Source organism: Dromiciops gliroides, chromosome 1 (assembly GCF_019393635.1).
Source record: "Dromiciops gliroides isolate mDroGli1 chromosome 1, mDroGli1.pri, whole genome shotgun sequence".
NCBI classification, from domain to species: Eukaryota; Metazoa; Chordata; class Mammalia; order Microbiotheria; family Microbiotheriidae; genus Dromiciops; species Dromiciops gliroides.
In genome coordinates, this window is record NC_057861.1 from 179,218,210 (window position 1) to 179,242,667 (window position 24,458).

The window sequence follows — 24,458 nt, forward strand, 5'->3', positions numbered from 1 at the left end:
AAGGATTGTGGAGGAGAAGGGAAAGGGGAAGAAGGGTACAATAAAGGCCAAGTTTGAAATACATTCAATCCGTTGATAGTAATGTCTTATTTACGTTGAGATAGTGGATGGGAGAAAACTCTTTTTTTCCACTTCAAAGGTCTGTCTTTCATCTCTCCTTTTAAATTCTGGATGTCTCACTCCAAAGGTATTTCCCTGGCCCTGGAAAAATGGGTACTCTGACTCTGCTGTTACAGAGCCTTAAGGTTGGACTTGACCTTCACCAAGGTCCAATATTCATGTATGCAGTCAGTCAAAAGGCATTTATTAAACACTTACTGTATGCCAAACATTGGGGTAAATGCTAGGGATACAACTAAAGTTAAAATCAGGCTACTGCTCTCAAGGAACTCATGTTCTAATGGAGGAGACAACATACAAACAACTATGGACACACAAGATATATACAGGCCAGGTCTATAGGATATATATATAGTCCAGGTGTGAGACCCTATGCTAGGGTGGTGGCTTTGGGAGTATGGAAAAATAGGCAGTTAGAAGAGATGCCATGAAGGTAGAAATAAAAAGACTTGGTAATGGACTGGATATGTGGAGTGAGTGTGAGAGATGAGTTGACACCGACGCTGCAGGTAAGAGCCTGGGTGACTGGGAGGATGGCAGTCCACTCAAAAGTAATGGGAAGTTCTGAAGAGGAGAGGATTTGGGGTACAAGATAATGGGACATGTTGTATTTGGGATGCCTATAGGATATCCAGTTCAAAATATCCCAAAACGAGTTAGTACTGGGAAAATGGAGCTAAGGAGATAGGTTAGAGTTGGATATGTGGATGGATATGGGAATCATCTTCATAGAGATGATAAAAGATCTCATGGGAACTCTCACTAAGTGAGATAATTAGAGGAAGAGAGAAGAGGGCTCAGGCCAGAGACTTTGAGGATTCCCACAAGTGGGTGGGCATAACCTGGATGAAGAACCAGCAAAGTAGATTGAGAAGGAACAATCTGATAGTAAGGAGGAGAATGGGGGAACACAGTACCATGAAAACCTAGACAGGAGAGAGTATCTGTGAGAAGAGGGTGATCAACAGTGTCAAAGGCTGCAGAGAGGATGAGGCTTAAGAAAAGGCCATTACATCTGGCGATTAAGAAATCACTGGAAACTTTAAAGAGAGTTGTTTCATTCAAATTAGGGGTTAGAGACAGATTGCAATTGGTTTAGAATTGAGTGAGGGGAAAGGGAATAGGGCATGGAGTATGGATGGTTTTCTCAGGGAGCTTAGCTGATAAGGAGACAAGAGGTATGAGAAGTAGAACAACCAGCAGCTCAACAGAAGTTCCCTCTATAAAAACCACAGACACTAGGGTGTGAAGGACGTGGGAGCTAGATTTGGAGTAAGAGCACCTGTGTCTGAATCCTCATTCTGTTACTTCCTAGCTATGTGACCTTGGGCAACGTCACTTGGCCTACATGTCTTCATTTGAAAAATGAGAGGGTTTGACTAGTAGGCCTCTGAAGTCCCTTCCCCTTTATCTTTGACCCTATGAACTTAGACAAGAAGTCATTTAATCTTTACCTGAAGATAGGGAACTCATTATCTCATGAAATATCCCTTTCTAGTTTTGAACAGGTCTGTTTTTCCTTCTATCAAGTAGAAATCTCCTATTTTGCAATTTATAGCTACTTCCTTTTTAGGAAGACAGTTTGATTAGTACAGCCCCTTGAAATGGATTACTTGTTCCTAATGTCATCCCCTTTCCCTGCTCCCTCCCCCAGCAGTTTTTTTTGAGGGCCTGAATTATTTGGATAACTATTTCAATTCTCTGTATATGTTTGCCCATATGAATTTCACCTAAAACATGTTTCCCCCTCCATATAAAATTAAAAATCTTCTTGCATATCTTGAATAAACATCTTAAAACATTTATAACTAATAAATTTGTATTTCAAAATTGGGCTTACCATCAGAATTTTTTTTTGGGCGGGGCAATGAGGGTTAAGTGACTTGCCCAGAGTCACACAGCTAGTAAGTGTCAAGTGTTTGAGACTGGATTTGAACTCTGGTCCTCCTGAATCCAGGGCCAGTGCTTTAGCCACTGAGCCACCTAGCTGCCCCTACACAATCAGAATTTTTAAACATCTCAAATGTGAATTTAACATAAGAAAATTTATCTCACCAAAAGAAATTTCCAAAAGGACATGAATGCTATGTTCTGTTCTCTTAGAATTCCAAACTTCAAAAACTACTGTTAATTATACTAGCCATTTTCTATTGAATCGAGATTATATAATAATGGCATTACTTTTGAAGACAGGAAGCATGTCCAATGTTATTTTTAGCTGCTAAAGGCTTTACCAAGGCAGTCTCCCCAACCTCCCCCCCACCCAGCTTAATAACTACCTAATGACTAATTGTTGACTGTGGCATTATTCTAGGTTTTGCGTTTTCAAACCAATTCCCCAAATACTTATTGAGCACTTATTATATGCAAGTCATGGTAGGAAAACAGAAGAGATATAGAAGATATAGTTCTTGCCCTGGGGGACCATACAATCTAGATAAAGGAACAGTCATACATACATGATACAATACACCCCAACAGACATTTACTACAGATAACAGGCACGATTACAGATTACAGGATTATATGCCCAAATGAGTAACAACAACAAGTGCTACAGAAGTTCAGAAGAGTAACAAGTCAATGAGTGCTGGAAAGTTAATGGAACCAGGGCTTGAGCTAGATCATGAAGGATGGAGTGGGATTTCAATAGTAAGAGGGGAGGGGAAAAGATAATAAGGATGTGGAGGGAGGTATAAAAGAGAAAATGCAAGCATGAAAATAATATGTGTTTGGGTAAAGTTTAAAAATTATGACATAAATATGTAGCATTACAAAAAATCTTTATACAAGTAGAGCCTAATTTGTCTGGTTACCAAATGTTCTGATTTGTCTATCAAGTCAAAACAACTCAGTGTAATAGAAAAGGAGTTGGATATGAAGTCAATCACAAAACCTGGGTCTGAATGCTGGTTCTGCCTCTTATTGTTTGTGTGCTGCTAAGCAAGACACTCTCTCCTCTCTGCATCTTTGTTTCCTCATCTGTAAAATGAATTATTTGAATTAGCTAACCTCTAAGGTCCCTTCCAGCTCTAAAATCTCTGATCCTACTCTTTAGCAAGTTGGGGAACCAGAAGACCTTAACTTCTATCCTGCCATTTCTTCTTATGGTTTTCTAGGCCTTACTGTAGGTCCTGCCTCCATGCCTTACCCTTGCAGAACCTTCCCTCCTTTATCCCGGGATGTCCTCTAACCTATTGACATAACATCAGCACCTCTGGGCCTTACCATTGGCCCCACTACTTAAGGCTTCTGGGCTGAACTTTTTTGCACTGCATTGCCTTCTCCAATTAAAATGCGAGCTCCTTAAAAGCAAGGAATAGCTCACTATTTGTTTCTGTCTCCAGCACTTAACTAGTGCTTGAAAAATATAAATGCTTAGTAATTTTTTTCATTCATCTCTTTGGTGCTTACTCTGGAAATACAGGAAGAGTATAATGATATCTTTTGACACTAGAGGGCGGTGTTAAAATAATAGGCTGGCTTCTCTGAGGTCAATACCATAGGGTTCATTTCTGTTTAAACAGACTAACTTCTTGGCACCACTACTACTGGCTCTATTCACCTTGGTTTATTCTAAATGAACAGAATCTGTGGTTCTACCTTACCTCTCAAGGATGAATTTTGAGAGTAGAGGATATTAAACTCCCTTGTGGGCAAGAGGTTCATGCAAGAAAGACCATATTTCTTGGCCATGCGTTTGCTGCTCCACCTCTCTCTTCCCCTTAGTAGCATCTGTCACATACTGAGTTATGATCTTATTGATTAAATTTTAGTTATTTCCTATTTGTGTCAGTGGCTTCTATGCTCCTTCCTTTTACTTAAGCTGCTGTACATTTTTAAATCTCTAATACTTCACCTGACTAAAATCTGATGAATAAAAGAGAAGCAAGATAACACAAAGATCAAGTTGGCTTCATTATTCACCCTTTGTTCTAATTTCCTGCTCTTTTCTCTCCCACCCCTAACACCTTAATTCTCTCTCCCTCTCTCTCTCTCTCTCTCTCTCACATACATACACACACACACACACACCTCTTGCAACAGCAAAGGTAATTTGGAAAAAATCGTGTGTGTGTGTGTGTGTGTGTGTGTGTGTGTTTACATCAAGATTCAGATAGATCTCTTCCCAAACCACCCTTTTTATTTAATCTATATCATTCTGGTCCTCCTCATAACTGTTTACTCTCTCCTCTAAGTCAAACATCTCTTAACCTGATGAAACCTGAAGCCGGAAACTTAGTATCATTGGATTTATAGCTTAAAATGACCTTAAATATCATCTCATCCTATTTCCTCATTTAACAGATAAGGAAACTGAGGTCCAGTTAGATTAAGTGACTTTTCTAAGGTCACACATACATTCAGTGGCAGAGCTGTGATTCAAACTGACTCCCTGGAAGGGGAGTTAGAAGACTTAGCTGGATTCAAATAATAGCCCTATCATTTACTGACTAGGTAACTTTGGGCAAGTCACTTAACTTCTATGGACTATTTCCTCATCTATAAAAAAAAATGGGGTTGGACTAGATTATATCTCAGGTCTCTTTGTGTTCTAATTGTATAATCTCATGTGATTTTCCCCTCTGCCAAACTTATACTCCCTGTTGCTGCTGCTGCTTTTTTATAATAAAGGAACCTTCTTTCTCCAACCCACCATAACACCTAGCTGTATCATGCTTTCATTCATGAGAGAAACACCAGGGTGGGAAAGAGACTCTTACCTGATGATATCTAAAGAAGAACTAAATATATGTCATCTACCTGGCTGGCTGGTAACTTGCCTTTTATGCAATCTTCCAAGTGCAGTGTGTGCATAATCAATCAACAAATCAAGCAGAAAGCATTAAGGACCTTCCCTCCCCCCCCCCCCCCCCCCGTGTGTGTGTGTGTGTGTGTGTGTGTGTGTGTGTGTGTGTGTGTGTGTGTGTGTGTGTGTATTGGGCTGAGGGAGTGGGAAAAGGCCAAGCCCTGGGCAGTACAAAACTGCATTAAAGCAAACAGTCAATATCTACTGCATCCAAACAGCTCTACATATACACACATATATTTATATTTTGTTTGATTGTATATTTCAGCCTTAGATTAATCCATGTGTATATACACACATATGTACACATCACCAGAAACAAGATGCAGAGAAAACAAAACGTCTGTTGTTAAAATATGTCTCCCTTTTCCCTACCAAGAGGGCTGTGTTTTCACAAATGGGAAGGGCATCTGTTTTGTGCTCGGTGCTCTCCAAAATAGGAAAACCCTGCTTAGAGCAGGGGAGCAGAGAAGTCATTCTAAGGCCGGGCCACAGGGCAGGCAGCCTCCTTTCAAGTTTGGATTTTGCTTTAGGGAGGCTGTGAAATTGAAACCTGCTCATTTGGGTTCCTTCCATTGGTATTATTTCATCTTGTTTAAACCTGCAGAGAAGAATCCACTTCTCTTCTAAGTCCCCTTTTCTTAAGCATCCCTTTGAAACCAATAAAACCAGAAAATCCTGTGTCAATAATGAAGGGAGAGAGAGAGAGAGAGAGAGAGAGAGAGAGAGAGAGAGAGAGAGAGAGAGAGAGATTTCAGTGTTCAGAAATCATTAATAAAAAGTCAAAACTTTTCTGTGCAGTCTGAGAAAATCTGTGAGTGTTTCTATTTAAATCACTTAATCATGTTAATTCTAAGTCTGAATCAGGGTTTGCTGGAAGCCCATCAGGTTGTTCAGTAAACCCATGCCCCGTTGGCACCCAAATGATGCCAACAAACCATGCTGCAAACACAAACTTTAAATGAAAAAATCCAGCAGGACGGGGTACACACACTACAGCCTCTTTGCTCGCACAGAGCCATGATTGTGAGAGGGCATGCACATTAGGACCTTAAGTGCTGGCTCCCCACCATGCTTCATTTGACAAATCAGGAGGTGTAGATGAAAAGGGGTTCTGACAGGACAGTTTTTCACTGGGCCAAAACAGGCATTCCAATGGTCCTGTTCTCTTTCCTCTGGAGGGTGGGGTGGGACCTACAGGGTTTTCACAAAGGTCTGACACCTAAAGTAAGCACTGGTAAACGCTCAGTCAAGAAACATGCACATTAAAAAAAATCATGCTCTGGGGCAGCTAGGTGGTGCAGTGGATAAGGCATCGGCCCTGGATTCAGGAGGACCTGAGTTCAAATTTGGCCTCAGACCATTGACACTTACTAGCTGTGTGACCCTGGGCAAGTCACTCAACCCCTATTGCCTCACACACACACACAAAAATCATGTTCACTTGTGTACTCCAATAAATTGGCATAGGTGTTTAACAATGAAGACTAGCTTCAGCAGACAAGCAAAATGATGTAAAAACACTGGCCCCGGAGTCAGAGAACTTTGATTCAAATCTGCCTTCTGACACTACCTCTGACCTTGAATAAATTTCTTAACTCTGGATCTCAGCTTCCTCATCTTTAAAATGATGAGTTCAGACTAGATGGCCTCTGAGGTCCCTTACATCTCTAGATTTGTGGTTCCGTGGTCAGAAAAACCCTTGTGATTGGCCCTATCGTCTATATGAGGATGGTGCCAAGGACAGACACAACTGTCACCAATAAGACACTGCTAAAGTCAGGCAGGACCCCTCACCAGCACTCAGCACATTTCTACCACACATAGTAGGTGGCCACTCCATAGTCCTTGATTTGAAGCCTGGTTGGTCTATTTCAAGGTTGGCATGTTGATGGCTAAAAGACTGTGTGGGCTTATATGCTGTTTGCATTAAGTCTCCAGTTATTTTTAGGTGCTAGCTAATCCATGAAATGCATAAAGCTGCCATTGATGACTCATAGTCCACAGCAAATTAAAAAATAGTGGAGTAGAATAAAAACCACTGGTAGACATGTGGTGCTTTAGGACACCAAGAAGCAGTGCCCCCCCAACACACACACACACACACACACACACACACACAGAGGCAAAAGAGAGAGAAGACAAGGGCCTGGGATAGTCAGTCAAGTCAGGTGAAGGAAACAGTCACTGAGGTTCTAGGAAGCAACAGACAGCTGGTGTGATACATAAAGTGTAGTATTTAAGAATCATTGAGAGGAGGGGCAGCTAGATGGCACAGTGGATAGAGTACCGGCCCTGGAGTCATGAGTACCTGAGTTCAAATCCGGCCTCAGACACTTAACACTTACTAGCTGTGTGACCCTGGGCAAGTCATTTAACCCCAATTGCCTCACCAAAAACAAAACAAAACAAAACAAAAAAGAATCATTGAGAGGAATCTGCTGCCCCAAAGCATTTCATAAATATCATTTAATACAATTCTACTGAGCAATACTCTTCAGAAGTCCTGTGCTTGGCACAAGTGTGGGGGCAATGTAGGGGGTGGGTGTGTATGTGTATAAATGGTAGGAGGCTGATTATATGACATGAAAAAGAATCCCCTGGTCTTTGTATGGGAGCAAGGGAGAAGTAGCCCATCACAGGCACTTCTGTGGGTGGCCAGGTCTTCCTGGAAGAAGCAGAAATCCACCCGGACAGTTTGTGTTTGGATCTTTTCATTTGTTCCGGGTGAGACATCTATATCCCTGGCTTACAGGTCAGCTGTAGCTGGGTGCTATACTGTCTATTACAGTAGGGATTCATTAGAATGGGTGCTGATGTCCTTTTCAGAAGTCTGTTTTTAAATCTATATCTATATGTCATCTCTCTCTCTCTCTCTCTCTCTATATATATATATACACACACACACACACACACACATATACATGTATATACATCTATACACACATCTATATACACACATCTATTTAATACAGAGAGGCAATATACTGTATTGGACAGAGCATGGGACCTGGAGTCATAAAGACCTGGGTTCAAATCTTGCCTCAGATACTTACCATGAGTAAGTCCTATAACCTCCCTGGGTCTCAGTTTCCTCACCTGTGAAAGGTGGAGTTTGGACTTGATGTTTCCAAAGGTCCTTCCTAGCTCTAAACACAGGATCCTATAGCATGCTGCCCAAAAAGGTATATGCATGGAGATGGTAAAAGTGGTATATTTTGTATTTTTGGTTGTTTTTCCATGGTGGTATTTGACATGACAGAATAGATGGGGGTGGGGTGTAGAGAAAGAATTGAAATCTAGGTTCTAAAAGTCTAAGCCTAAAAGCTTGGTCACTTATCATGATAAACTACTTGAGTATATAACAGGGTGAAAATAATCCTCTGTGTTTTTTAGATAAATTAAGCCTTCCCTTTCAGCACGTTGGTACAAAACTCCCTTTCCTTCAAAAGGCTTAGACTGGAGGACACAGACAACATAATGATTCCTCTGAACCTGATTTTGGCCGGCACATTTCCCCACCCTCTGGGTCGACCTTACCCACTGTGGAAGAAGCCACTCTTTGATGCTTACCCCTTCTTTTCCAGGTTGCAGCTGTTTCAGCTGAGAATCCTCCAGCCCAAGGGATGCAGGCTGCTATACAACACAGATCTGTGCATTAGGGGCATCACGGTAGGCAATGATTCACAAGGGAAACAGGTTCTGTCTGCCAGCACACTGGATCGCCCAGCCACCACAAAAGGCCTCACAGCCACAGACCTGCTGGCTCTGAGGGGTGGGTGGCTCGTGCCACTGATTGCTCATCATTCTAGGAAGAGTGTGCCCTGACCCTTTGAGCAGGATGATTAGGGAATGCATAATGACTATAGAAAAGGCGAGTGAGTGCCTGCAATGGAAAGCAGTGGGCAATGATGAAAACTTTCTTTTGTTTCTCCTTCTGTTCTGAAGAATAACAGACAGGGAGAAACAACAAAGCTTGCAAAAGGAGAAGGAATTGTGTGCTTGGAGGAATAATGTGCTGGGAATGGTGAAACCTCAGATTGTGGTGAATGAGTGAAGGTTTTTGTTTTTCTGTTTGGGTTTTTTTTCGTTGTTGTTATTGTTTTGCTATACTGCAGTGTTTGGAACTTCAGCTGGAGACAACATTTTATAGCATCTCTCCACAGCAATAATTAAAAACTTGTCTCCTTAAAAATAAAACATGCCCATATTTTTATACAGGATGGGATTGGTTTCCCCTGCTTTGGGCTAATCTAACACGTTGGTGTTCAGTCATTTCAGTCTTGTCTGAGTCTTCGTGACCCCATTTGGATTTTTCTTGGCAGAGATACAGGAGTACTTTGCCATTTCCTTCTCCAACTCATTTTACAGATGAGGAAACTGAGGCAAATTGGGTTAAGTGACTTTCCCAGGGTCACACAGCTAGTAAGTGTCCAAGGCCAGATTTGAACTCAGGAAGATGAGTCTTCCTGACTCCAGGCCAGACACTTTATCTACTGCACCACCTTGCTACTATATTCTTTTTTTTGTTTTTTGTTTTTTGCTACCATATTCTAACATGAAGTCAGGACAATGGCAGTTGCCCATTTTCCCCCTAAGGTTATTGTTGGTGATGGTCAATGTTGGAAAAAATTACAAGGACAGGAACTGAAGTACAGAGAGCTAGAGTTTAGAGGGACTGGGTCTAGCACTTCTGCAAAGGATTTGATCCTGGAGGTGCCTGATCTACCATCTCCACAGTGCTTCATACCTACTCTGATGCCACATGTTAGTAATGACCTTTCCCCCATGGGTTCTAGATAGCTTGTACACTTCTCTTATTGATGCACACAAAAAGATGTCATTTTATGTTAAAATTATTTGTGTATGTGTCATATCTCCCTATGAGGTTTTAAATCCCATGAGAATGAAAGCTCATTCAAATTGTCTATCTCCCAGTGGAGAGATTGCAACTGATCAATCCATCTGTTGGATTGAAATGAAAATATAAACTAAAGAAAGATAAGGCTCATAGAATTGTATTGACTTGTCCAAATTCACAATGCTAGTAAGCTGAGACTAGAGCCCACATCTGTCAACTTATAGGTCAGTGCCAAACCCTGCTTTGGTAATCAATGAGCTAAAGAACATGGGAAAGATGTAATGGACAGAAGCGCAACAATTATTCTGCACCTTAAAATGAAAAATAAAGATGCATAGAATAATAAAGTTAGGAATTGTGAAGATAAAAATTTTGGAACTTTTCCTTTTATTTGAGGATTTAGGCATATGATTATAATTCTATTCATTTTTGACCACTTCTTCCCCTCATCCCCACAAAAAGCCAAATGCAACAAAACATTGTAATTCTGATAATTAACCTAAATAATGTCCTGTGGTCGGAGGCATCGTCTATTGTTTTACCCACAGAGATGAAATGGATTCCTCCGGCCAGGGGAAGAAAATCCACACCAAAGGGACACCACAGAGCTGGACAGGGACTCCCACAGCATAGAAGCTAAATTAAGCCCACAGATTAGTCATACTTCTATGTGACTTTCTCTGTGGACTCGGGAACCATCCCTTGTGAGAAACACAGCTGGTGAAGTATTTTAGCTGTGATGATGTAAGCCTGATTCTGATATGGCTCTCAGGAAGGTGACAAATCGTTTGTGGAGTTGATGCCTTGCAGTTCTGTTCTTACCGCATGAAATCCAAGACACCCCTTTTAGAAGTGCACATCATGTTCTTGCCTTCTATGTAGAAGATTTTCCCAGCATGCACTGTGACAACACAGGGTTGGGGGGGGGATGCTGTGCTGACAGATCTGTGAACAAGATTCAACACAAAGCCTACCTACTAATTTGCACCTCTGCTGAATGACTAGTGGTCTGGCTGCAAGGAGAGAAATGAGAGCAAGGATATGACTACATGTGGAAGCTGGTTTCTCTGTCTTTTACATTCTCATTTTGAAGAGTACTGAATAGGAAAAAATACAAATAGACATTTCCTCACTAAGAGCTGCCTAGTGGATTGTGAAGCCTGAAGAGGAATGTGAAGGTTACATAGTCTGCATTCTACTGATGCCATTGGGGATTTAGAGTGTAAACACCAAGTAACTAATACTGCTCCCCCTTCTTCTGCCTCTTAAAGGAATACTGTCAAGTAACACATTTTAAGAAGGATTTCCTTTCCAAAGTCACTAATGCTAAAACCATAGTGATAGAGACTGGGCCACAGGGGCAAGAAGACAGGGATCCATGTCCTGCCTCTTACATAGACCAGCTGAGTGACCCTAGGCAAGTTCACTTCTGAGTGCTCCCCCCACCAGGCAACTCTCTAAGATGCCAAGTCACAGACAAGTTGCTAATAGGAATTGGAGAGAGTTTCTACCTTAGGAGTTCCCCAGAGATAGGATCACAGTTCTTGGAACTCTAAGATTTTTTTAAAAATTGAATTAAAAATGCCAGGAAAAATCCAATTCAATCTCCATTTAAAAGAGATCTATGTGTTTACTCTACAGGTTTAGCTCAGACAGTGAACCAAGAGGTAGCCTATTAAGTGCTACTATTGCTACACTGTCATCTTTTTAAAACTTTTTTAACCCCTCAAGAGGAGGAAAGTAATAAAATGGAGCAAGATATTAAATTCTGGAGAAATTAATGTTTGTTTATTGTTTTTAAAAGAAAAATAATTAAAATGTGGTCTTTGCCATTTTTTAAAAGATCTGAAGTTTTCAAAATCTTCCTGGGTATTATTATAGGCAGGGCCAGCTAGGTGGCACAGTAGATAGAGCACTGGGCCTGGATTCAGGAAGACTCAAATCTGGCCTCAGACACTTACTAGTTGTGTGACCCTGGGCAAATCACTTTACCATATTTGCTTCAGTTTCCTCATCTATAAAATGAGCTGGAGAAGGAAATGACAAACAATTCCAGTATCTTTGCCAAGAAAACTCCAAAATGGGTTCATGAAGAATCAGACACAAGTCAACAACAACAATATCATTCCAGGCATCATGCAGAAAGAAGTTTGTAACAGAGACAGGAGATTTGGGATGGTTAAATCTGGGAATTGAAATACTCAGCAATAGATGGGTTATCCCCTAAAAACATAAGGCCACCACTTTGGGTCATCCATGTAACACTTCTGGAAAACATATCGTGAAACAATCATCCCTCCCATCCCAATCTTGATTTTTTTTTCCTTTAAAAAACACACATCCACATACCAATTCAAACCCAGCACAATGTAGAAGCCCTGACTTTTCAACATATTAACTCTACTCTTTTTAATTCACTTTCACCTTAAAAGCTGAATGGGATTCTGTACCATTTTGGTGCCTCCAGAGTATTCAATGGAAACATTCCAAGAAGATTCTTTGATTTCTAGTCATGGAAATTCAAAGCCCTGGCCAAATCAAACCCATTTGTCCTAACAACTGATTTAGAGCATTCTGAACAAAGGCCGTTGCTGTTCATTCCAAATGAGCTATGGAAATAAATGATTTCAAAGGATTTAGAGGATAGATGGGAAAGAGGGAAGGAATGTGTGGAAACCAGGAAGGGAAGGATACACTCTGGATGAATGGTTTGTCTTAATTTTAGCTGTCCTCTTGTTCTTAGAGTTCCTAATTCCTACAGCCAAGGAGATCACTCACGGTAATTCCGGTTTCTCTGAGTAGCAGTGGGATACAGGGACTTGTTGACCTTCACGTGATCATAGCCTGACCAGAAATCACTGATTTAGAGACAGAAGGGACTTTAGGGGTCTTGTAGTCCAAATGATCATTTTACAGATGAGGAAACTTACCCCTCAGAGAAACTTACTCGAGGTCAAACTGGTAATAAAAGTCAGAGCAAGGATTTGACCCTTGACCCCAAATCCAGTCCAAGTTTCACTTCACCACCCTGTATTAGCTATTGTTTCTTTTCCTCTTGAAATAGGGAAAATAGATCAGTTATTTAGGCTTGGATAAGGCAGGCCCTTACATGGGCCTTATTCTCAAGCACAAAATGAGAAGACACTCTCTCCCCACTTTGACTGAGTCCATCCATCTTGTAAGAAAAAAAAACAAACAGGAGAACATCTGAAGTGGGTTTGTGACTGCCAATATTTGTGAGGGAGGGAGGTCTGGGGTGAACATTACCTGTGCTCGGTGTTCTCCCACTGCAAACTGGATGACTGCAATGCCTGGGCTGGGGCTGTCTTCGATCCTCTCTACGGTGCTGGAGTCTATTTTCAGGTCATTGCTAATCTCAGCACTCTGGATGAAATCTTCTGTTTTCAAGTCTTCCACTTTCTTCAGCTCTCCATTGGCCAACTGGATGATTGACCCTTTCATGAAGTAAGGGGGCAGTGTTGGGGGAACAGCTGCGGAAGATGCAATGGACTGGACCACAGGGAGATGAATCTGGGCCTGCACCATGGCTGGGTAGGCTGCCTGAGTGGCCAGGGACTCTGCACTGAAATTCTCGCTCTTGGGAATGGTGGTAGTGACAAATGTATGAGGCACTGCTGCAAACTGTGGAGATGAAGTGACGATCGCAGGGGCCACCCCAGACGGCTCCATGTCGGCGCCGCCCACGGGGATGAGCAGAGGCTGGGTCCCAGGGATCACCAGATGCTGCGGCAGGTTGCCGGCGTAACTGATTGCTTGCTGTTGGCTGCTCAGGTAGCCGATGACGGGCGGCTGAGTCCCTGCATAGAAGGCCGTGGCTGGAAGTCCAACGGGGAGGGGGTCCGAAGCACTGTGGGTGGTCTGGATGACAGTGTGTGGTGAGAGTGTGGCCACGGCGGCCTTCACGCCCTCAGGGCCCAGAGCCTGCTGTGGGGACAGAGCATAAGACCGGTGGCTGGGCTTCCCTAAGTGGAGGCTGCTTTTGTCATTGAGGGTAGATGGGGAGGCCTCTCGGTGTGTGACCTGCTGGACTTCCATGTCTGTGGTGGGTGTGTTGCTATTGGGTAGGACCATCACGGAGGCCCGAGCCCCTGATGAGTCGCGGGTGCTATAGTCAGCGGGGCTTGAGTGGACCACGACGTGTCTGGTTTCATAGTGGTGAGAGGCTGTCTTCCCACTTGCCTTCACGAGGCCCAGGTCTGCAGAAGAGGGGACACCATATCTCCGGCTCTTTTCCATCTCACCATTCAGCATCTCCTTGGCCTGTATGGCCTGCTGTAGCCTGCTGCTCTCGGCCTTCTTAGTGGATTCCCGTGGCACAAAATGACCCCCAGAGTCTGTGTATTGCACCACCACCTGGGAGGAAGGCCCCAGGGTAAGTGTGTGGGGGATCATTGTCTGATGAGGATGCAGATGGACCGGGATGGCTGGAGGGGACATGGTACGCCCAGCACTTTGGGGAGAGCTGGAAATATGGACATATTGGTTCTGCTGTGTGGGTGGTGGGGACCCTGCTGTAATAAGCCCTGGAGTCCTCATCATATGCTGTTGCTGCTCAACCTTGTGCCCTGGCTGCTGGCTCAAGCTGCCCATGTTGGCTAGCAGAGTGGAATAGGCCTCCAGTTGGGAGCGCTGTGATGGAGTGGTGGCCACAGCAGCAGAGGCCACTCCACTGGTGGCAGGATTGGCTGGAGGGGAGATCAGCTGGGAGGGGATGAAGCCTGCATAGGGCCCACTATACTGGGAGGACCCGATGAACTGGAAAGTGTGCGGCAAGTGTGTGTACTGCACGGGGGACACAGGGGTCCCTGACTGCGGAGGAGGGTACACCGCAGGGAGCGTGGTAGTGGCTGGAACAGACCTGGGGGCACTGGGTGGAGAATAGTCCATCCCTGCGGACAGTGATTTGTGTAAACCTATTCCCTGCTGTAAACCGAGCTCTGTTGTTGAGGTCCCCCCAGGCCCGGGCCTCCCGCCCATGTTTCCTTGTCCACTCTGAGTGCTGGGGAGCCATGATAAGCTCTCGGCCCGGTGGTTGTCGTTGGGCACGACCACTGGCTTATCCTCCGATGGCCGGCTAGTGGCAGGAATCTCACGTTTTTTGGGAGGCAAGCATTCGTTGCTCCGTTCTTGGTTGGATTTCATTTTTCGCCGTCCCCCCTCCACTGTGATCGCTTCACTGTCTGGCTAGTTCTGGTTTCAGTCTGGTAAATGGAAAGTCGCATTTGATTTCTGAAGGGGATCCAGAGACTTCATGAGGAATCATCTCCCCGTGAGCACAATCTTCCAACAGCTGCTCTGGACTCTGGAAAAAGAAAGGGGGCAGTGAGGCAGAGGGGAAGGAAGGAGGGAGAGGAAATTACAATATCAGTCCTGGAGGTGGGGTGGGGAATCCTGAACAAAATTAAGAAGAGCTCTTTGGTTATTAATAGGATAGCCAAGATCCTATTTATAACCATAACATAAGAGGAGAGACAACACTGGCCATGCCAGTTAACACGTCATGAAAATCATTAAGCAAATCAGAACCTCTACTAGCTATAATTTCACTGTAGTTAAAACAACTTCTCCTTATAATTCTATTTCCCCATGCCTCTGCCTCTTTCCCAGTCTTTGTGCTTTGGGAGACACTGCATTCAATATACTCTCTCTTCAGAAGTATTCACCTCACCTCTTTCCCCTGTCCTGAACACACACCTTACCCTCTGCATCCTCCTTGATGACTAAACAAAATCCACAGGAAGGGTGTTCTAAGTTCAGGGCAACTATATGAACTTCCCAAAGATACATGTTCTAGGAATGAGATTGCTCATAACAGTCTCAAAGGATTACTTCTGCATTCTTTTCATCTCCCAGTGTCCATGTTAAGCATTCATTAGTTAGATTCCCCTAGTTCATACAAACACACACCTACAACACCCCTCCCTGAAATTCAGGATAGGGAGACACAAATGATTCTAATTTTTCAGCCTAAGTAGTGTTGCAATTCATTACCAATGAGCAAAATGATTGCTGCAAGTTGACGAGGCCTGTTTTTTAATTTTACTTCTTTACGTAACAGGGTTGGTAGGGTTTTTTTTTGTTTTTTTGATGAGGCAATTGGGGTTAGGTGACTTGCCCAGGGTCACACAGCTAGTAAGTGTTAAGTGTCTGAGGCCAGATTTGAACTCAGGTACTCCTGACTCCAGGGCCGGTGCTCTATCCACTGCGCCACCTAGCTGCCCCAGGGTTGGTGGTTTTAAAGCTTTCTTGGGAGGGCTTGCTTACTGGCTATTGCTTTTCTTCCCTTTCTCCTCCTTCTCCTCTACCTTAATATCTGTAAAAATGTCCACACAGAATCAACTCAAGCGACAAAATGCAAAAGGAAGGAAACCTCCTTCAGATAAACTGTACCTGCATGCTTAAAAACTATGAAGGCACCAGGATAGTGAGCCCAGAGCTAGTTCTTTACTGGATCTTATTTCTGTTTCTTAGTAACCACTGAACCGTGAGTCACCACGACTCAGCTCAGCTATTTCGTGTAACAAACAGATTTGCACCTGGGCAAGGGCAGAACGTTTAGCAAACCAATAAGAAGCAGGATAACAAGAAGCAGATTGAATTTAACTTCTACAGGAAACAACGGCTCAAGTTAGTAATTGGTGCCACAGGGCTGGAGAAGCAATAGGAACCGAAGCTTTGCAATTTAAAGTGGTCTTAGCTAAAACTTGCTGTGGGCATCGGCTCATCCTGACTCTCTCTTTTTTTTTTTTAACCTGGCTTAAAAACAACAACAATTATTTCATCCTTTCTCAGTTAAGAGAGTCACAGTGTTCAACACTGCTTCCGTGCAGGAGCAAATGATGTCGTCTTCTGCTCCCACCCACCTCTTCCCTTACACAGGACTACATTCCCCTTCCCCTAACATCCTCCCCTCCAAAGTCACATAATTGTCTGTTCCTGGTTGTCAGTTTTTCTTTTTTGGTTAGGATTTAGCCTTCCTTGTCCAAATTCTTTCAAGGGCAGATTCAATGAAATAACTGTGCATTAAACCCTTGCTATATGCAAAGTACTGTGCTAGGGACTGTCAATATAAAGATTAAAATAAAAAACCCAAAGGTTTTTATTCTACTTAATGTAAGAAGCAAAATTGCACAATCTGACTTTGGAAATCCCTCCCTCCCCCACTCCCTTACTCATTTTCATGATCGATGCTCGAGGTGACATCTCACACTAAAGGACTTTTAATCAATAAGAGCACTGCTTGAAAGGCAGAGAGGCACTTTATAGAATAGATATTTTTGGAAATTGAGGATGATGTGGAAGATCTAAGATGATAAGAGAGTGTATTTTAATTTGTGCCTGAAAAGAAATTTTGGCAACTGATGCCCTTATAAGGTGTGTGAATAAAATAGCTATCTCAAGATTGTTCTATAAGGCTCAGGACATGATTAACTCCAAATACCATTAATTTTTTGATAATTTTGCAGCATTTTAAACACTAATGTTGCAATTAAATCCATCAACATGCATTTATTAAATCTAAATTATAAATCTAACTTTAAAAAGCTCAAGAGATACTACCCTTCATTCTTTGCTGTGAAAGCTTTAATCATTACTTTTTTTTTGTTTTTAAATCTATCAAAGGAAATACATATATGTTCTGTTTCTCTGACCCCCCAACTCCTCTGTCCCATCCCATGCCACCTCAAGCTCACAAGCTATACCAACTAAAAGTACTCATTAAAAAGACTGTCCTAGAATTAAATGTTCTATGCTCCCCCTGCTGGCTAGACAGCAATACTGACCTAGTAAAGGCCGATAAGATTCAGTTCAATTCCATATACATTTATTAAATGCCTACTATGTGTGAGGGACTGTGCTAGGTATTGGGATGCGAATATGAAACCGAAATAGTCTCTGCCCTCAAGGAGTTTACGTTTTGTTGGAGGGATATAAGATTTAGACATATATATATGTGTGTGTGTGTGTGTGTGTATACATATATATGTACATGTATATATGTGTGTGTGTATACATGTATATGTACATGTGTATATGTATATTATGTGTGTGTGTGTGTGTATGTATATATGTATACTAAATGGAGGAGTGTCCAAGCACTTACACGTGGGGTAAAAAGAAAGTGCTTTGCATAGGAGGTGGTGCTTGAACAGAAGATGCCTTGATGCAAGCTAGAGATTCAAAGGGGTGGAGGAGAGAATCGAGTGCATTTCAGGCATAGGTGACAGTCGATGCAAATGCATGGAGGGAAGAGACAACATCAAGCTCAGAAAATAGTAAGGAGGCCAGCCTGGCTGGAATGCAGAATTCATAAAAAGGAGTAATGTTAAATAAGTCTGGAAATAGAGTCTAGGATCAGACCATGGATGGTTTTATATGCCAAGATGACAGGTCTGCATGTTATCCTACAGACAATAAGTAGTCACTGCATCTTCTGGAGTAAGAGAGGGTCAGACTTCCGTCTAAGGAATAATAATTTGGCATATAATTTTGGCCGGTGTATCAATTTATGAAGAGAGAGAATGGAAGTAGAGTGGCCAATTAAAAGACTCTTTTTGATAATCCAAGTCAGAGAATATGAGCACCCAAACTAAGGTAATGGTCATGTAAATAGAAAGAAGGAGATGAATGTAAGGTAAGTTGTGGAGATAGAATTGACAAGTGAAAAGACTTGGCACCAATTTGGACATTTTGGGATCATGTGAGGGGGAAAATGAAGTGTTAAGGAAAACTATAAAGTTGTCAACCTGAGTAATGTATCAAAAATAGGGAAACTTGGAGAAATGAGTTTAGAAAGGTGGATAATGAGTTTCATTTTGGACATGTTCTAACTGAAATGTTGATAGGACATTCAGGTTAGAGACGACCAGCAGACAATCGTCCATGTGGGGCTAGAGTGCAGGAGATGGATTAGAGCAGGAAAGACACATGCAAAAATCAGAAGTATAGAGATGATAAATGAATCTATGGGGGCTGATGAAAGTACCAAGGGAAAGAAAATGAAGTAAAAGGATACAAGATCAGGAGGACCTGGCCTCAGACACTTGATACTTACTAGCTGTGTGACCCTGGGCTAGTCACTTAATCCTCATTGCCCCACCAAAAAAAAAAAAGGATACAAGATGTTCCAGAACAGAGTTTGGGGGATATCTACACTTCAGAGGAGGAATGAGAAGGAAGAGTCAGAAAGGCAGCAGAGTCCAAAACCGAGAGAATGCAGTGTCATGGAAGCCAAAAGGGAAAGGAGAAAGGAGTTGGGTAGACAAAGTCAAAAGCTACAGTTTCCTCCTCTATAAAATAAGGGGTTTAAACCAGATCACTTAATGTCTCTGACATCCTTTGATTCCATTTTCCTGGTCAAGTACAGTCTATCTATTTGTGCCTTTTGAAGCAAGAAGATACCAGGGTTCAAATCCAGTCTCATATTTACAGCTGTATAGTTGTGGGCATATCACTTTCATCCTGTTCATGACAGAGATAATCATAATATCTGTCACATAGGGTAGTTGTAAGACTCACAATGAAATAACCCGAAGGTGCTCTACAAATGTTAGTTACTGTTACTTGTACTCCAAGACCCCATTAACTTTTTTGGGGGGCGGGGCAACGAGGGTTAAGTGACTTGCCCAGGGTAACACAGCTAGTGTCAAATGTCTGAGGCCGGGGGCAGCTAGATGGTGCAGTGTATAAGGCACCAGCCCTGGATTCAGGAGTACCTGAGTTCAAATCCGGCCTCTGACACTTAACACTTCTTACTAGCTGTGTGACCCTGGGCAAGTCACTTAACCCCAACTGCCTCACCAAAAAAGACAAAAAAAGTCTGAGGCCACATTTGAACTCAGATCCTCCTGAATCCAGGGCCAGTGCCTTATCCACTGCACCACCTAGCTGCCTCCCATTTGTGTTTTTGGTTTTTTTGTTTTTTGCGGGGCAATGGGGGTTAAGTGACTTACCCAGGGTCACACAGCTAGTAAGTGTCAAATGTCTGAGGCCGAATTTGAACTCAGGTACTCCTGAATCCAGGGCCAGTGCTTTATCCACTGCGCCACCTAGCCACCTAGCCGCGCCCCCCCCATTAACTTTGATGGCTGACATTCTATGCAGTTGTTTACATGACACTAAGACTGTACCTCTTTTCTTATTGACTATTGCTTAACCACACCTATTCCCATCCTTTTTTTTTTTTTTGTCGTTTGATTTAAAAATAATAACAACAACAACACCTTATCTTTATTTAATTTGACTTGGTCAGATCTGCCTTTATTAGTCCTAGACTGTCAAGATCTTTTTTGGATCCCAAGTTTATCAGGCAATATATTAGTTATCCTACCCACCTTTTTATCATTCATAAATTTGATAAGTAAGTCATCTATGTTTTCAATGAATTCACTTCTAAAATTTTTTGAACAATTATAGGATAATAAGTCTAGGGCTGAAAAGGACCTCAAAGGTAATTTAATTCACCCCCATTATTTTATAGATCAGGAAGCTGAAGCTCAGAAAAGTTATATAAATTCCTTAAGATTACACAGGTAGCTAAACCAGAATATCATCACCACCTCTCAATACTACAGACAACTCTCTGAGAGTGTAAGTTGCAGAGAAGGTGCCCCAATCCAGGAAATTCGCTATATCAATGAAATCACAACTCCAATACCTACCCCTTTAAAATTATATATTAACTTTAGTAAAAATAGTAATCAAATATTCTATTGGCTTTTATATCCTCTTCTGATCTTGTTGAAAGCTTTTTATATTTTTTAAATCTTTTTTTTTTTTTTAGTGAGGCAATTGGGGTTAAGTGACTTGCCCAGGGTCACACAGCTAATAAGTGTTAAGTGTCTGAGTCCGGATTTGAACTCAGGTACTCCTGACTCCAGGGGCGGTGCTCTATCCGCTGCACCACCTAGCTGCCCCTTAAAATCATTATTTATTTATTTATTTTTGCAGGGCAATGAGGGTTAAGTGACTTGCCCAGGGTCACACAGCTAGTAAGTGTCAAGTGTCTGAGGCCGGATTTGAACTCAGGTACTCCTGAATCCAGGGCCGGTGCTTTACCACTGCGCCATCTAGCTGCCCCCTAAAATCATTATTAATGTTGTTCAAAGGTAGCATGGTGTAGTGGCTAGAGAGATGCCCTGAGAGTCTGTAAGAATGAATTCCAAGTCTTGTCTGACTGATACTGGCTGCATGACCCTGAATAAGTTACTTAACCTTTCAGTGTTCTAGGCAGAGAAGGTGCCAACTTGTATTGGGTTAAAGGGGGTTTCCTAGAACAGTGAAGTTACAAGTCCAATACCTTTACCTAAAGAAAATTATATATGTAAATGTATATAAATGTATGTGCATATATATAATTATTGAATATATAAAGTATATATTTTATTTTAACACACACACACACACACATATATGAAAACTTTAGGTAAAGGGATTGGACCTGTAATTGGACTATCATCTATCATCTACCTATCTACCTATCTACCTATCTACCTATCTATCTATCTATCTATCTATCTATCTATCTATCTATCTATCTATCTATCTATCTATCTATCTATCATCTATCTGTTTATATATGTGTGTATATACACATATATCTTTTAAAATCAACCAAAAATAACAGTATCAATTTAATTCCTAGCTCAATGTAGCTATTTCTCTACTGAAGGAAACAAGAACAGAAGGTTTTTTCCAACTTAAGAACTCCATTAGAGTTTACTTTTCTGTACTTTTTCAGTACCACTAGCCTCTTGCTGTGGTTCTTCTACTAAATCTTTTGACTTGTCCTATGTTTCCATCCCCATTTCTTTCACATTCCTGGATATATTTAATAGCTACTAGATATTAATCCGCATCCACTGTTATTATTATTACTGTTAATGACAATTCAGTTCAGGAGCATTTTACGGTTTATAAGGTACTTTTCCTCATACAAACAGAATGAGGTAGATATCATAAGCATTAATATCTGCAGTGCAAAGAGGTGGAAATCAAAGCTAGAGAGTTTGAGTGACTTATGCAAGATCACAGAGATGAAAGCCAGGAGGTAAACTCAGGTCCTTCCATGTCCATGGGCATGGGGTAGTGTGCTTTGGAGCAGGCACCTGGGGCTGTGGGCATGCAAGTCTGTGCATTAGAGGAGATGACATAGGGGATGCTCAGGACAGCAGCTGGGCTCTGATATCCCTAGAAGCCAGCACACATGGAATGTCTCTACAGTGTCTGGGTAGCCAGTGTCCCCTGGCGGCCTGCCCATGCTAGAATTCCTGGAAAGGCTCAAGGCGGAAAAATAATCACTTGAAGGAATCACCATCTGGATATGTAATGGTCCCAACTGAATTGTTCAGCAGAGGTCAGAATCTGTGTTTTCAAGAAAAGCTGGAAATGCCTTTCTATAAAGACCTTCCTAGCTCAATACATGCACAAAGAATGCCCTGCTTTAATGGGTAATTACATGCCAGATTAACTATCCTGGTACTCTAAAACCTTTGTTTATCCACAGTGCTGGCCAAAGGCAGGGAAGAGAATCATTCTTAATTTATTATTATTATTATTATTTTTGGTGAGGCAATTGGGGTTAAGTGACTTGCCCAGGGTCACACAGCTAGTAATTGTTAAGTGTCTGAGGTCATATTTGAACTTGGGTCCTCCTGACCCCAGGGCCACTGCTCTACCTAGCTGCCCGAGAATCATTCTTTATGGAACCCATAATTAATGAGTCTTATCTCTTACCTGGAGGACTTGTGTCTAAGGATGAAAGTGATAATTCTGTCCTTGTTACCCACCCAATCAACCAGCTTGGCACAATGACTCTACTCAAGGGTGCCAGTATGGAAAATATTTAGTTTTTTGTTGTATATTGTGTATTACCATTTTCAAATATAAATAACATATTTTTGATGTGGAAGGGAGCTTATAGTTTATTTCATGCAACTCCATATAATTTTAAGTAAAGAAATTGAGGCCCAGTGAGAGAAAAGGATTTGCCTAGGATTATACAACTAAGCAATGACATAGTCAGGATTAGAATCCAGGTTTTCTCATCTCCAGGTCAGTAATGTTTCCCTAACACCATACTACCCCTCATATTTTCAATGGGTTAGGCTTTCATAGCTAAAAGCAAAAAAAAAAAAAAATACTCCTTACTAAACCGTTATAGTTTGGGGCATTTTTAAAGATCTCAATTTAAAATTATAATAATTCACTAACTTTAAATCACAATGAACAATCAAGTGTATTCTTTATGTCACTCCTAACTCAGGATTAAAATGGGAATTTTGATAGTTCATTAGAAGACTCTCTACTTATCTTCTGAATTAACCAACAATCCCTCTCATTCCTAAAATTCATATAAAAGAACTGATCTTTAATACATGATACTTTCTTTCTCCCCCTAGCTAATTAATGCACCTAGCTTTCTTAACAGTTTTAAAGCATGGGCCTTGAAAACTATTGCCACTGCTCTGTTGGACAGGTAGGCATTATTTTTGTCAAACTCTCATATACAAATTCAATAAAATGAATGGTTAGATGCTATGTTAAGGCTGTCAGGTCCTTCTGAGTAGTGGTGAGTATTATATTTCCTTGCCCCATCCTGCCTGCTTCTTTCATAATACTTTTTTTTAAAGGAAAAGTCCTAAAAGGTTTGGTTGGGAAATGCTGAATCTTCTTTCTACAGCCTAGTGAAATATGCTAGTCTTCTAAAACGAAGCTGGCCAGCTGTCTTTTCCCAAACATTCATTTTAGTCTTTTAAAAAATTTTTTAGGGTTTAGCTTAAGAATGGCCTGGTAATAGCTATATAAACTATACGAGGATGGAATGAACTCCCCCAGAAAGCTGAGAGCTGAGGTTTACTAATAGGGAATGTGGAAATCTTTGTGGAGTTTGAGAAATGCCTTCTCAAGGCTGAGAAGTCCCTGGTCAGCCCTGAAGACCTCATTGTCCTTGCCTTGTCCATATGCACAATGAATCTATACAAAACACTTACTTGCTGTATGTAGCAAGTGTGGTACAATAGTGGGTTTTTGTTTTTGTTTTGTTTTTTTTTTTGTGTTTTTTTTTTTGGTGAGGCAATTGGGGTTAAGTGACTTGACCAGGGTCACATAGCTGTTAAGTGTCAAATGTCTGAGGCCGGATTTGAACTCAGGTCCTCCTGAATCCAGGGCTCTATCCACTGTACCACCTAGCTTCCCCTCACAATAATGTTTTTACTGGTGAAAAGTTTAACTATTTTAAAACATAAAATCATTATCACAAACTCGTCACAAACTGACAATTATTCAACCGAAACCTTTTGCAGGTCATTAAAATGCCTACTCACTCACTGCTTCTAGTCAGTTCATTCTTCCTTGCTTTCTCTGTAATCATTTAGAAGGAGTTAGTGGGCAATTCGAAACTTCAGTTTAAGGACCTGAATTCAAATCCCAGGTCTGTTACTTAATGGCTGTGTGATCTTAGGCGAGTCATTTCTTTTCTCTGTGCTTAAGAATGTTCACCTCTAAAATGGTAAGACTATATTTTGCTCATAATTGCTGTGATGAGGAAAGTATATATATATATATATATACACAATATTTAGACTTATATTTACAATATAAATGTGCTGCTGCTATTACATTTATGAATTAGCTGCCTCCACCTCC

The 24,458-nt window shown here is 41.6% G+C and overlaps 1 protein-coding gene across 9 annotated transcripts in view; it reads right to left on the bottom strand.

Annotated features, from left to right (window-relative positions):
• Positions 1 to 24,458, bottom strand: part of ATXN1 (ataxin 1) — a 533,931-nt gene that overhangs the window by 11,202 nt on the left and 498,271 nt on the right. For all 9 annotated transcript variants that reach the window (XM_043964845.1, XM_043964844.1, XM_043964839.1 and 6 more), the window contains one exon: positions 13,059 to 15,114. In XM_043964845.1, coding sequence (XP_043820780.1) covers positions 13,059 to 14,954 — 1,896 coding nt within the window. In that variant the 5' untranslated portion in view covers positions 14,955 to 15,114. The remainder of the gene's footprint in view (positions 1 to 13,058; positions 15,115 to 24,458) is intronic.